This window comes from Ciconia boyciana, chromosome 3, assembly GCF_034638445.1.
Source record: "Ciconia boyciana chromosome 3, ASM3463844v1, whole genome shotgun sequence".
Classification (NCBI taxonomy): Eukaryota; Metazoa; Chordata; class Aves; order Ciconiiformes; family Ciconiidae; genus Ciconia; species Ciconia boyciana.
The window spans coordinates 52,694,080-52,708,104 of NC_132936.1; the positions used below are offsets into that span (position 1 = coordinate 52,694,080).

Consider the following 14,025-nt stretch of genomic DNA (forward strand, 5'->3'; position numbering starts at 1 on the left):
TTTCTTAGTGTTCAAGATACAAAATAGCTATTTAAAATACCCGAATTCTTCAGAAATCCGCAATATTTTTTTAAAAGGCAAAAGATTCTGAATACACCTTTAAACCACCAGTGTACCAAAGCAATTTTTTAAATGGTTTCCTTTCTCTCTCAGAGGTATGACAGAATCCATTAGCTTAAATTTATTCACATACCAAGAACACATTAAGACTTCACAAATTTCTGTTCTTCTCCCTTCTCAATTATGTGAACATCAATCAAGCACTATTATACCAGTGCCATGAAAAATAGTCGTTTTTTCGTAACAGCAACCATCACTTCCCAAAGTTCCAAGAGAAAAGACAGAGACATCAGGCACCAGCTTTGCTGCAACACATCAACAACAGATAAGACCTGTAAAGTAGCAGCACTAGTCATGCAAAACACCTGGTGCTGCAGGCTGGAAATAACACCACCAGCAAGAAAATTCTCTAGGGTATTTGTTATTATTAACATAGATACCATCTTGTATTTCCTATCAAGATACCAAGTTCATGATGGCATTTGAGTGTATATATATTTAACAGTTCCATGAACACATACACTTCCCTTAAACATAGCTGAATATAGACTTTTCAGGTGTTCCTTCTCAAGCTGTATCTAATTACATCTCAGCGCTCTGCCAAAGCAACAGCTGTCTCCTTAGGAAACTAATAATTGTAGCATGAAAATCAGGGTTGTACTTGCTTCCTGCTTTTGCTCATGGCTACTATTCCAAAGGAAAAAAAAAAGCCACAAAAATATACTAACATCTGGAATTTAACAGAAAAACTGACAATAAATACCTAGGAACAAGGTTTAAAAAAAAAAAGTGATCCATACCAAAACCTGAAATCCCACTTCTGGCCACTGTTATTAGGTATTATGACAAAAATTAAATAAAATTTATTTCAGAAGATGTCTGTGACTTCTATTCCAGGCCTGCCTTACGTTTATTCATATCTTTTAAGAAAAGATTTGCTCTACATTCAAAAATTAATCCAAGCTCTTATTTACTGTTAAAGACTCAGGAACAGTCTATGTCTCACAAAACTTAATTAGCAATTATAAGTTTCTGGATATGCATCCCTATTTTGACCAACTCAGGCAACTATGAAACATAACTAAATAAAAGCAGTGGCTTTATACACAGATTACACTACATTTCCTACCATACCTACTACTGATGTTACAGTAGGATGACTATTGGAACCGATTTGGCATATTAGCCATCATGATGTTTGTCTCATGCCAAAAATTCTAGTTACAATGCAAGTGGCAGCAAGCACTATACCCATATTAATATTCTTCTTTTTGCAACCCTTGGTAGCACTTCACTAAAGTATGAGGAGTTGTGAGAAACTTTAAGGGAATAGGGTAACTAAGACAAGGCAACTGGCTGCCCTTGTAATCTGCAATCAACTTAGAGAGCCACTTCAGGTCATGAGAAATTTCAAGATGACAACTCTTTCATAGTTCTCTCCCACGGTCAGAAAAAATACCACATGGAAAAGAAATACTCCATGAAAAAACTACTCTTTCACTAGCTTTTATGGTAACTTGCACGTAAGCCAAACAATGTACAAGGGTATCAATCACTTTCCTACTTAAATGCCTTTTCAAAGTCGTGCACAAACTTATAAGAATGTTCAACCAACATATATCAGCTGGCTCATGTACTGTTTTCGGATACTGATATCTGCAATCCTTTTACCGGATCTAGCATCATTGTCTGAGCTCAGATGACTCAGATAAAAACAATGTGAAAACATAGTTTGTTTTCATGTTTAAAGACTCCATTGGTCTCCTGCAACAATAACAGGAAGAGCTGTACGGATCGATACGCAAGATTACTAATAGGTACTTTTCTTCTCCTACCCAACAACATGCACGTGAAACTTTCTTAACCAGGTAATACATGCAACACTTACCAGATCTCTGTGAAGCACCCAGTTTGCGTGGAGGTAATGGATTCCATCGAGGATCTGGTAGAGTAGGGATTTAACCATAGATCTTGGCAACTGCATGGGCTTTTTATTTGCTTTTGAGGCACGGTGGAACTTGATAATATGCTAGAAATAAAACAAGTAGAAACAAGAAGAATGTTAGACAAGTGGAAAGGTTTTTTGTTGTGTTGTTTTTTTAAACTATTAACACTAAATAATGGAATGAAATACAAAGTTTGTTGAACTTTGCAATTAAAAGTAATAGTGATGTGCTGACAATTTTCTTAAATTGTTTTTATTGTCTGAGTTGCTTTAAAAAACAGCTGTCAAGCTTTTGTTAATATCTAAAGACTGGCTACTTACCTCCAGTAAAGTGTCTTAGACATTCTCCTCTCCCCCCCCCCTCCCCATTTGGGATCCTTTTATCCTCAGCCGCTAGAGCAGAAGCTTCCAAGACAGTAGTATCTACCAGAAGAAGGACCACACTCTATGCTTTCACACCTTCCCTCCTCCTCTCCAAAACCAGCCAGGACAGAGTGCTTGCAACTACTTTACTGCTCCCTCATAAAGCAGAATCCCAGGTAGAGAGGGATTACATAAATATTCAAATAAATATTTAAGGGGGATTAGGGGAACTCCAGAAACCCGACACCACATTAGGGTAAGATCATGTGCAAACATCTAAAAATGATTATATTCTCACTTCCAAGTTTCGGCTGCATACTTCATTGATGATGACAAGCTAGTCGTTCTGGACTTACAGAAGTCAGTCAGCCCACTAGAGGACAAACAGCACTTGAAAATATGGAATGCAGAAAGGGACCCCAGCATCAGTCAATTGAAGGAATGAAAAAAAGATCATGAAAAGACTGCTGAGAGATCATGAAATATTCATAGACTAATTAATATTTATTGTAAGATCAGTGTGGAAATGACAGGTTAAGTTTGGTTTTGCTACCCCGTACAAGAAATAAAGTGGGGTGAGGCCCTTCTACCTTTTCAATCCTCAGACAAGGTGGGTCTATGCAAGGCACAAACCCAATCTTAATATATTACCATTCAGCAAACAACTAAATCCATTCATTCAGATTAAAAAAAAAAATCTCCTTTTTGAAGGAGATTCAAAGAAGCACCTCAAACAATAGTTTTTAATTATGTGCTTTTTGAAAGACAAAAATAAAGGCAGTTTGCATTTTTACTGAAAGCGATTCAGAATGCTAATCTGTAGAGTGACAAGACTACTAATTACCCAATTCTTTAAACAGGATTTGTCTAGTTCAAGATCATCCCCTTCCCCAGGTTAAAGAGGTAGCCAACGGCTGTGCTGTCATTAGACCTCTGCTCCCTCCACCACCATCCCTGCCAAGTTTGTCACTACTGTTCCCAGTGAAAACAGTAACAGGTTAACGTTTCCTCATGGTAAATGCTACCTCTGGCTGTCAGTACTTTAGCCACTGTCAAGTTGTGCTTAGCAAAGGTGTAGACAATATTGTTTAAAGAGAAATAAAAAAAGAAAAAAACTAATTAATCAGAACAAGAGCCTGCTTACTCTCTATGAACAGCAATGTTCCCACTACTACACATACAACAGCGATGGCTGTACATTAAAAAGCAGTATGAAAGAAATCTACAGGATTATCAGTTTTTAGTATGCAAGTGAGGATTAGTAAACAAACCAAGCTCTTAGTACCTGATCCTTTAATTGTGCAATCACTCTGAAAACCAGTAATGGAAAGCCTTAAGGGATCATTTCCTTCGGAAAGTTTTTTCTTGTCAGGTTGCAAGAAGATTCTGTGTCAAAACTTCAACTGTGAGTCCCTACCTTCCAGTACTGCACAATGCTCACCGGATAATGACCTTCATGTGTAATTACAATAGGATTTATAAAGCAGCAACGATACCATAAACCCCCAAACTTGTATTGTTATTACTACACAGTATGAAAAAATACAGGAACAAAGGTGTCAACACAGAGACCCATAAACCCAGCTCAGCCCTTTTTCAAGGCGCATGTAATCACTAAAAGGGATTTCTATACCCATTTAAAAACTGACTAGGATCCACACAAAACATTATTCCTTATAAGAAAGGCATATAGAAAATGAAACTGAAAAAGGGACTCATGGGACAGAATGGGACAACTAAGCATGGATGCATTGAGGAGGAACGCTCTGCCTCTGGCCCTACCGCAGCCCCTCTGATGCCTCTTGAAGAAGGGAGCATGATGGCAACAGGCTGGTGCCCGCTGGTTTCTGCCCCTGCCCTCCCCTGGGGTTCCCCAGTTCCTTCCAGCGGATTGGGAACCCTGCTGAAGGTTTTGTCCTGTGAGAAACTAAAGGACTGAGCAGACACTTAAATCAATGGAAGAATCTGTTCAGGGACAAGATACTATCTATTAATCAAGCAGCTTCTAGTATGCCAGGTCCATCCACTAGATCGGCAAAGCAAAGCTTACACCAGGGTAGAGGAGGGGAAGGTTTCCTGCAGCGACTCAAAGCGGCAGCATCCCTCTTTGTTCCTCTCGTTCCACAGGAACACCTAGGTGAACTTTTGAGGCAGATAACCTGCCCTTACACTGAGCTTTTTAGGTATGCAAGTTACCTCTAAACCAGAGCTAGCAGAACTAAATCAGCGCAACACTAAGCTAAGTTACCCAGCCAGATTTGCCAGCTGAGGCTCACCACCACACTTACCAAAGCTGGCTCATGCTCCAGAAGATGGCAGAGCTTGCTCTTATCTGCCTCTGAAGTACCACTTAGACACATCCTAAATCATCTTGCTCTGATGTTGGTTTATCCCAGTCAGAAAGGCTAAGAAAGCACACTCCTTTCTCGAAGGAGTTCTTGAATTGCAGAAGTGAATTAAAACTGATAGTTTTTGCTTTAAGCAAGCAATATCACCATTAGATAAAATTAAATTTCCTACAAAAGCAAATAAAAATTATTGTTGCCAACTTACTCTACAGAAGTTTATATTTGTCAAATCGCAAACTTCACCCCATCACAGTTTAGATTAGAGAACTGAACAAAACTTAAACCAAAAACATACTGCAGGGCCAAACAGTACAGGGAACTGAAAAGCTGAACTTGCCCCACACCATTAGAATGAATCCATAGTGCTTGTGACCAAGTCCTATGCTCAAGAGTTTTGTAAAAAAAAGTAGTTCATCCAGTTTCTTGTATGCAACTAGCCATGTGAAGAAAGACCAACATATATAACCAACACTAAACAGCCATTTTAATGGCAGTGCCATCTAAGAAACAGAAGGGCAAATAGGTGCCATTGCTGAACAGCATCTCGTTCTACTGGAGGCAGCAAGCCCAAGCTTTTTCTTATTTCTTTCTATTTTCAGAAATATATCTATATGGCCCTAACACTATTGTGGGAAAATATTCCTCAAATTAAAAAACTAACCAACTAAGAGCATCAAAACAGAAATAAATGAATGGTCATAACAACTTGACAATAGTTTTGGAGATCAGACGGATCAGGTGTACAGTAAGCTCCAAAGCAAAGGATGCCATACCAGCACAACTATGCTAAAGGAATTTTTTTTTTAACTTGAGCAATTCTGCTGACTTCAGCTATGGCAGGGACACGTGCTCTTTCCGTGTCAAAACATTTAAGATTTAATAGTTTAAATCCAAGACCTCAGGTGTAGAAATGACTGCAGGTGCCAGCACAAACTAGGATGTTCTTTATACATGACTGCACTATGCAAGTGGATGAGGCATTCTCTGCTAGCTTCCCTTCCTGAAGAGTCCCAAAGTGCAGCCTCAAGTACAGCATATAACAGCCATAATCTTAGACCTAATAAAGGTATGGAATAATTTACAGGAATTACAGGAATTGTAACCTGCATTTCCCATTCCCCAGATGACTGCCCTAACTGGTAGGCTTCAAAACCACACTCCTCCTTTCTCTCATTCAATAAATCTTTTTGCAGAATAGCGCAGCATCAAGACTGTCCCGTGAGTTGGGAGTATAGATTTGAATCCTGACAGGTACGAAGGACATTATGCATCTCTCTCCGGGAACCAAGACATGCACTTGGACATTGCAGCTTCTAGCCTTTAGGTATTCTCAAGTTCTTTGCTGAATCTTACCCCTCATGGATAACCATTACGAAGAAAACATGAGGACTTCCACAATCCAGTCAAGTCAGAGGGGCATGTTTGTAGCAAGAAGACAAGCAGACAGAGGATCAAACAGCTTCAGCATTCTCCACGCCTTTTTTCACCATCACTCCCTAAAGATAACTTAATTCCCATATTTGGGAATTCCAAATTCCAATTTGCTCTTCTTATTCTCCTCCTCATCCCACTGGGGGGGAGGGTGAACAAGTGGCTGCATGGTGCTTGGCTGCCAACTGAAGCTAAACCACAACAAGGGTATATCACAAGTAAAATAAAATCAAAACAAGAGTGGGTAAAAGTATTTCTACAGCAATCAAGTTTCCAATTTTGGGAGCATTACAGCAATCAACACATAACAGTCCTTCAAAAGAGGAGGGGTAAAAAAATATGCCTCAACAGCCTCCCTCTAAATGATGCTAGTACACTGCCATCATCAAATATCTTCTTTCAAACATCATTAACCAAACTGCCTAATGAAAAAAAACCATTTCCAAGCAACAAGAGGTCAATATTTTAAGTAACAGTGGAAGAAGCTTTAATACATTAACTTTTGCTAAAGCTAACATGCTTTGAATACCTAAGCTTTGAAGCACAGAACAAATAGATTCAGTAACATTTTCCCAGGTTCTGATGGGGTCTCTCTCATTCTAGAGCTTTCAGATCCAAATATGTCAAAATAACTCTATATGATAATAAAAAACATCAGAATTCAACTAGCCTTTCAGTACATATCTGAAACACCCAGTATTCACACCGCTCTGTTCATGTTAATTCTTCGCACACTTTATGCTTTTGCACCCTTGCCTCTGTCTTTGAGGTCTGCTCCTACCTGTTGCCTCCTCCACTTCTCACACTTTGTGGTACAGAAAGTGAACCCACAAACTACCCTCAAATCTCTACAGCTCTGGCAGAAAAAGCAAGTTTTGTGACATGACAAGCACATTCTCAGAACAGACAGCTATCAACAAGGAATGGCGCTGCTCTCTGCAAGACATCCAACCATCACTTCAGTGTCAAAAAGACCCCATCCATTATATTTGGAAGGGATAAATCATGCTGTAAAGACTTCCTGTAACAATGGCTGATGATAAAAATTGTAACTTTAAAGCAGTCAAAACTTATGCCAGCCCACTTCCTTCTACCCCAACAAATCTTGCATTCTTCTGCCAGCTAGCAGAATCCTGTACTGGTAAATATGCACACGACAGAGAAGACTGCACAAAGAATCACCTAGTAGAGCAGGACTGAATTAAAACGAAAACATACACATGACTATAGAAAATTAAAAGAGAAAAATAAAACTGCTACACTGAGAAAAGTACTTTCATGTATATGAAAATATTTGTGATCAACTAGCATCTGAATTATCGTCATGATTAAGAGCTAAACTGAAGCCTACTGGAAGAAAGAATTATAACTGATTACCTCATATTTGAGGAAGACTTTAAAACTCTAATAGAAAACATTCATGTGATTAAACAAACGTGCAGATTTATTGCACAAATCTGTATGCAACACCCTCACAATTTCATTTAGCATAGAAGAACATTATTCAGAATGTCGTTAGCTGAAATTAAGTACATTATTTGTATACTGAGAGAGTCAGCTAGTGTTACAAAATTCACATGTAGGAAGAGTATTTTCTCCTTTCCATTATTTGATGATTATGGTTAGGTACACATGACTATGCTTATAATATCTATCCTACATTTTTTAAAGGAAGAATATATACATAACAAGTATTTCATATAATACAAAGGCAGTCTGTTGATAATAATAAAAATATATGGACAATAATTTCAAGATAAGTTTTACTCCAAGTTTCTCAGTGGTATTAGCTGCTAAGCAGTTAGTTGTTAGAGATCACTGGAATCTAATAATAAGGGAGAAACATTCAACCAAACCTAAAAAATGCCCACATCATGGTTTAACTGGTCTTGGATAGTGAATGTATCATCGCATTCAGTATTATCAAATCATAGTTAATAATTTATTTAATCACTTATTAAGAACCAACAATGTTTTTTAAGGCTATAAAACACATTCAATACATTTTACTGTGATAAAAGTAATTGTTTTTCAGAATGAGATTAAAAAAAAAAAACTTCAGAAGGTTCTGATTTAAGTTACAACATAGATTTCCAGAAAAGGGGGTCTTAAAGCTTTGAGTTACATGCACATATTAAATGAGTCTGAGAATTAACTCTGTACCATAGCTAGAAAAGTAGATACCCTACCAATTTAGAATATATATTAAAAACAAAGTTACAAAAGTGTTGTTTAGAATCAAAAATCCTATTTAAAAATATAGAGACTATGGAATTGAAGACATTGAATTTGTGCTTATCTGCAGTACTAAAACCAAAAATGTGTGCTTTAGAAAATATTTCCAGTACTAAAAAGCTGATGCTGTAAAAGTATAGGAGAGTAGCTGGGAACAAAAGAAAAGCTCTAAGTATTATAACCTCTCCAATGGCTAAAAGTAACTACACTGACAACAAATAGAATTCACCTCCAGAGCAGATCTCATTTGGATCAAACTTTTCTTAAAGTCCAATTAAGTAATCATCATAATCATTATGCATTTAATGTATTTCATATAAATTTGAATAATGTCTTAAAGTGCGTGAGCTTTAGATAGGAAGTTCTGGACAGCGGTATACAACTTAAGACTAAGGTAAAATAAGAACATACATGAAAGTTGAATAGGAAAATAAGTTATTCCTTATTGATAAAACAGCAAAAACTTTTTTTTTTTAAGGTCAAAAATGAACATAGCAGAAAAACACACATATCAGTTGCAGGAATTACACTTTCTTGGAAAGATTTCATCCATGCATAGTCTGTAAGACTATGAAGTTCTAACTGTGTACTGGAAAAGGTAACTTAAAAATAGTATCAGTTCCACTTGTGGACTTAAAATTAACTCAGCTATGTGTTAACTGAATTACATTTTTTTAATCTCAACATAAATTAATCAAGGCAGAAAACCTGGATACAATTTGGATTAAAAGCATCCAAGACCTTACGAGTAGACATTGAAAAAGGAACATCCCTCACAAGAGAAGAAACAGGAGATGGTTGGTTCTGTGGCTATGAACATTTTAAGCTGAAAGTTTCAGATAACTGGAATATAAAGGTGTGAGACCGAAGTAAGTTACCAGGAATTAAGAAAGGATGTGGCTTATAATGTATGAGATATTCAATGGCATCTGTGAACATACACATTTTTAACCTTGCGTCAGATGCTCCTTTTACACTGAGCTACAAGCTAAGGAATCTTGCATTTACTTCATAGCATGAGCATATATAAACAGTGATGACAGTGTAGACAATACACTATAAATTAACATGTGTGGCACATCCAACAGCCTAAGAACTTTACCAGTTGACAGAGACTAAAGCCAAGAAAAATGGTAAGGAAGTAATTTGTGGATTACACTAAGAATTTTGGTAAGTAAACCAAACAAGCATTATAAATCAATTGGTCAAAAGAATTGCTACATTCTTAGACATTCTTTACCATAATCTCATGAATGGCTTTGCATTGTTTTATATAATGTAACTTCAGAGGTGATGAAGGAAAAATCTTTGATAGTCTTAGTTATTAAACGGTGAATATGTTTGTAGGCAAGGACAACATAGTAAGTCTTCACCAATACCTGTCAAAAGTAGTTCAAATTAGCATAGCTTTCTTCATCCTTTCGTAATAGTATCAACAGAAGTTATAGCAAATTATAAAGTATGCTGCTATCTATACTCAAATTACAGATTTGAGCAGTCTAATCCTTGGGAATCAAATGCAAAGTAAAAAAAAAGTTCTTGCTCACCATAAAAGAACTTTTTAATAAGCCTAACTGGCACCACCATTTTTCCTCATTAGAACAGGACAATTTTTTTCAGTATTACAAAATGAACAAAATAAGATAGGATCTAATATAGTTTATTCATCTCTTGCCAAATGGTTCCAGTACAGAAGCTGAAAATGTAATGATTTTAATTAATCTGATGTTTGTAAGCGATGAGCATTTACTCTTCTCATTGAAGCCAATAGGAGTTACTAAAGCTGGGCAGCTTTGAACAGAAGGATGATTCCCATACTTACAGACAAATTTTGGTAAGTAGCTAAGCTACCTACATTTCAAACCATTGGTCTCTGGGAATCTACATCTCTCTAGTGACAGTACATCTACAGTTCCAAAACTTAAATCCTTCTAAACTGATACCCACAACGAATAGACTTACTTTGTTTTTATGTAGTGCTGGGGGAGCACATGGTGCTAAGCAGTAACAAAATATGCCAGTCCCCTACTACAATTTCTACCCCAAAGAGCTGAAAGGGCACAAGCTGTAAAGCACAGGAAATGCAAACACAACACAACACAGACAGAATGACAAGTGGTTGTTATTACTGAAATGCGTTACAAAGTAAGTGGATTTTCAGGAGTTTTTTTGAAGGAGGATAGTGAAGGAGCTTTACGTACGTTAATTGGGAGGCTGTTCCATGTGTAGGAGGCAGCGTGGAAAAAGACACAAAGTTGGGAGTGAGCAAAAGAGACAAAAGGGGAATTAAGAGCGATGCTTGGGAAGCGTTGACAGTAAAGGAAATGAGGACCAAGGTTAAGCCAGAACCAAGAGTGCCTTGAACGTGGCTAACTTTATGCAAGGGAGGAAAAAGAATTCCTGGCAAAGGCTTAAGAAGCAAGGACACATGGGCAATTATACAGGAAAGGAGAAATGATTTGTGTAGCATGTCCCATAGAAAAAAAAGTAAGAGTTAGGAAGTGGGAGACCAGTTCACATCAAATAACTAGTGTAACAAACATTTCAGTCTCAAATAATGGAAAAGAATTAACTTCACTGAGATTATGACCAATACCCAGCCAGATGTGAGGAGTGGTAAGAACATTAGGCTGCAGTGATTCTTTGTCTAAAACTGTTAAACCATGTGAAAAATCACCACATAGTGTAAAAACCACATGCCCAAAATAAATTCAAATGGAAAAGGTTAGAAAAAAGGTGTTTTAAACATGCCATTCAATGTAGCAGTAAAATGTGTTTGTTGTGGTTGTTCTATAAAATGAATAAATTCAATTGATGCACAAATAAATTCTGTCCATACAGGGTTTTAGCTGCTGCATTCCTACTCATCATCACTGTCACCAGTCGTGAGAAATACACAAACTCTCAGTGTACACTGTACTTTGATGAAGAAAACTTTTAAAATACAAAGCTGCTACCTCATAAGAGAAATCAAATTAAATATTTTTAAGCATATGAAGGGGAATGAAATACCATGGCTTTACTTGTTCTGAGCCAGAAGTATCTTTTTGCATGGTCTAAGTTTACTTTTCTTCCAGATTACAATTTTGTGTCATTTACAAGTACATATTCATTCGCTCTTGAGGGCTAAGTACAAAAAAATTGAGCAGTTTGTCACTAACATTAGTAATAGCAACTTCGATATTATTGAAGCCTTAAAAAGTAATATTGGAATTAATATTACCACTTCCTCTCCTTGCCAGTATTTTCAAAGGAATTATAAGCATATTGATTACTCTTAGTAAGTGTTCAGTATCTTTTGGGTTTAAAGATAAATCCAGGTCCAAGCAATTCACATCTTATCAATATGTGTGGAGCTTGAATAGTTGTATCCGAGTTCAACTCACGATGTCATTGATGTCCACCTCTACAATAGATTAAATCAAATCAGGTCATATTTTGCTAGAAACTTAAAAACAGACATCTAAGTCTACTCCTCTTCCACGTAGTAGTGATAGTCCATCAGTAGGCCCAAATAGCAGTGCTTACTTTTTTTTCTTATTTTCTTTCCATTCATACTGTCACAAACTCACTGTTTAGAATTAGATGATTGAATGTTGGTCACTTCCACTATATCTCAGTGAGAGGACTCAGTAAAGCAGTCCCTCTCCTTTTTTCTTTTTTTTTTTTGTGTGTGTGTGTGTGTGTGTAAGACTGCAGCGAAAATGCATGCTTTCTTTAACTCCAATTAAAGCTTGTAGAAAAATTCTTTTAGCTTCAAAATGAAATCTGACTTTAAAACCTGCAGAAGGCTATGTAGAATTTTTTAAAGTGTACAAAGAACAGGATGTCGGTTAGACCCTTAATGACAGAGCAAGAAATTTATGCATCTCTGCACTATCTGAAGGTACACCACACACACTTCAGTTTGAACAAGCTCATATTACACTACCTCAGACACTCAGGGAAATCTGTACTTACCCACAAATCATGTTCAGCATAATCAAACAGCAGCCAAACCTTTCTGTCACTGTGAGAAAGGAAAACCTTCTGCAATGCAATCACATTAGGGTGCTTCAACTCTCGTAAAAGCTGCAGAGAAACAGAGAAGCTCTTGTTACTTCTTTGCTTGTTAAGAAAAGAAAGAACAACAAAAAACAGAACAGGTGTCTTACTGCAAATAACAAGCAAGTAATCCTAAAGCAGGCCCCAGAAGAAAAGGTACCACTGATTCAACACGTTATCCTCAAAATGTCAAAATCAGGAGGATATACACAGCCTCCGTGGCATGGGTTGCTCTTCTGCAAGCACAGCTGACCATCACTAGCTACCTCTCTCCCCCCCACACTCAGCACACAGCTGCCTATCCTACCTATTTATCCCACTCACCCTCAGCTTCTACCTTCAAGGATGTTATTACACACAAACATAACTGTTCTCTTATCAAAGGCGAACACTGGGATTTAAGGATGCCAGAATGAAGCTTGTGCAGCTGGTCCAGTTCTTTGTGCGGACAACGCAGTTCTTGATCACCACGTAATTATTGTATTACCAATAATTTTCTTTTGCATTGGATCCCTGCCTCACTTGCCTGGAAGTCCATGGGGTTGCTGTTCCCCGAACATAAGGGTGTTTTCAAAGAAAAGTTTACCAAACCCATTTTTCTATGGTTGTTTCAACTACCATCCTGTAATCCAGAAATAAACCCAAGCTTATTTACTGCTTGCCAGAAAGAAAACTAGATCTCATGACTAATTAGCACATTAAAGCAGGCACCGCTGCTGAAGTCACCCTTCTGCCAGATTGAATCAGTCCTCAGGAGGAGCTGGGAAGCGGTACTCCCAAAAATATCATTTCCATGGAATCACTTTTTTTTTTTTTTTGCCTCCATACTGCAGTCACAAGAATGATTGATCGCTTCTGTTTTATCTGAAAATTGCTTGCATCTGCAGCACTACTATATAAATTGCCAAGCATCAATTTATAATGGCAAAATAGTAAATGAAGTAGGTTCCAAGGCACATTTGAGAAAAATGAATCTTCCCTTTTTTCACCTTACAGAGAAAGACTTGAGATGTTTATTTGGGGTGGGAGGGAATAAGCAAAAGGATTAATTTTAAATTATATTATCCTTTGGCTATACAGATATCTGTCAAGACAAGAAATCTTCTAAAGAATATTACAACTGCTTAAAGCTATTCCAGTTTTCCAGAAAATGAAATAATTTAAATGCTTTTCCTACCATGCAGGCAATGCTTTCTTCCTTTTGTTTCTTCCTCTCCCTAACACCAAGCATTTCTAGCTCTAAAAGAAAGCAATTCCTCCCTAATGAACTGATCAATAGCAATGCCCAGGTATCACTTATGAGATACAGTGAAAATCATTTTACCGCTTAACAAATAGTAACAACTTACAGAATTATAAACTAACAAAACCGTAGAAATTAAAATTGTCTCTCTTCAACATGCATCAAGAGATGTTGCCGTATACCTTGTCTTTAGTAACAGTAAAAGCTATTTTCCAGTAGGGATTTGACGTGATGCCTCTGCCTATTTTCTTTTTTAATAAAGAGTTCTTTTCATTTTAGGATAATTTTTAAACTAGGGGGAGGAAAAAAACCCAACACATTATAGTTGGCACTTTTTTTTAACTGCTATTAGATTT

General features: G+C 37.1%; 1 protein-coding gene across 1 annotated transcript in view; it reads right to left on the reverse strand.

Moving 5' to 3' along the window:
• CDK19 (cyclin dependent kinase 19) overlaps positions 1-14,025 on the reverse strand; it is a 131,308-nt gene that overhangs the window by 67,059 nt on the left and 50,224 nt on the right. The window contains exons 3-4 of the mRNA XM_072855673.1: positions 12,343-12,453; positions 1,949-2,089 (exon numbers count right to left, since the gene is read on the reverse strand). Coding sequence (XP_072711774.1) covers positions 1,949-2,089; positions 12,343-12,453 — 252 coding nt within the window. The remainder of the gene's footprint in view (positions 1-1,948; positions 2,090-12,342; positions 12,454-14,025) is intronic.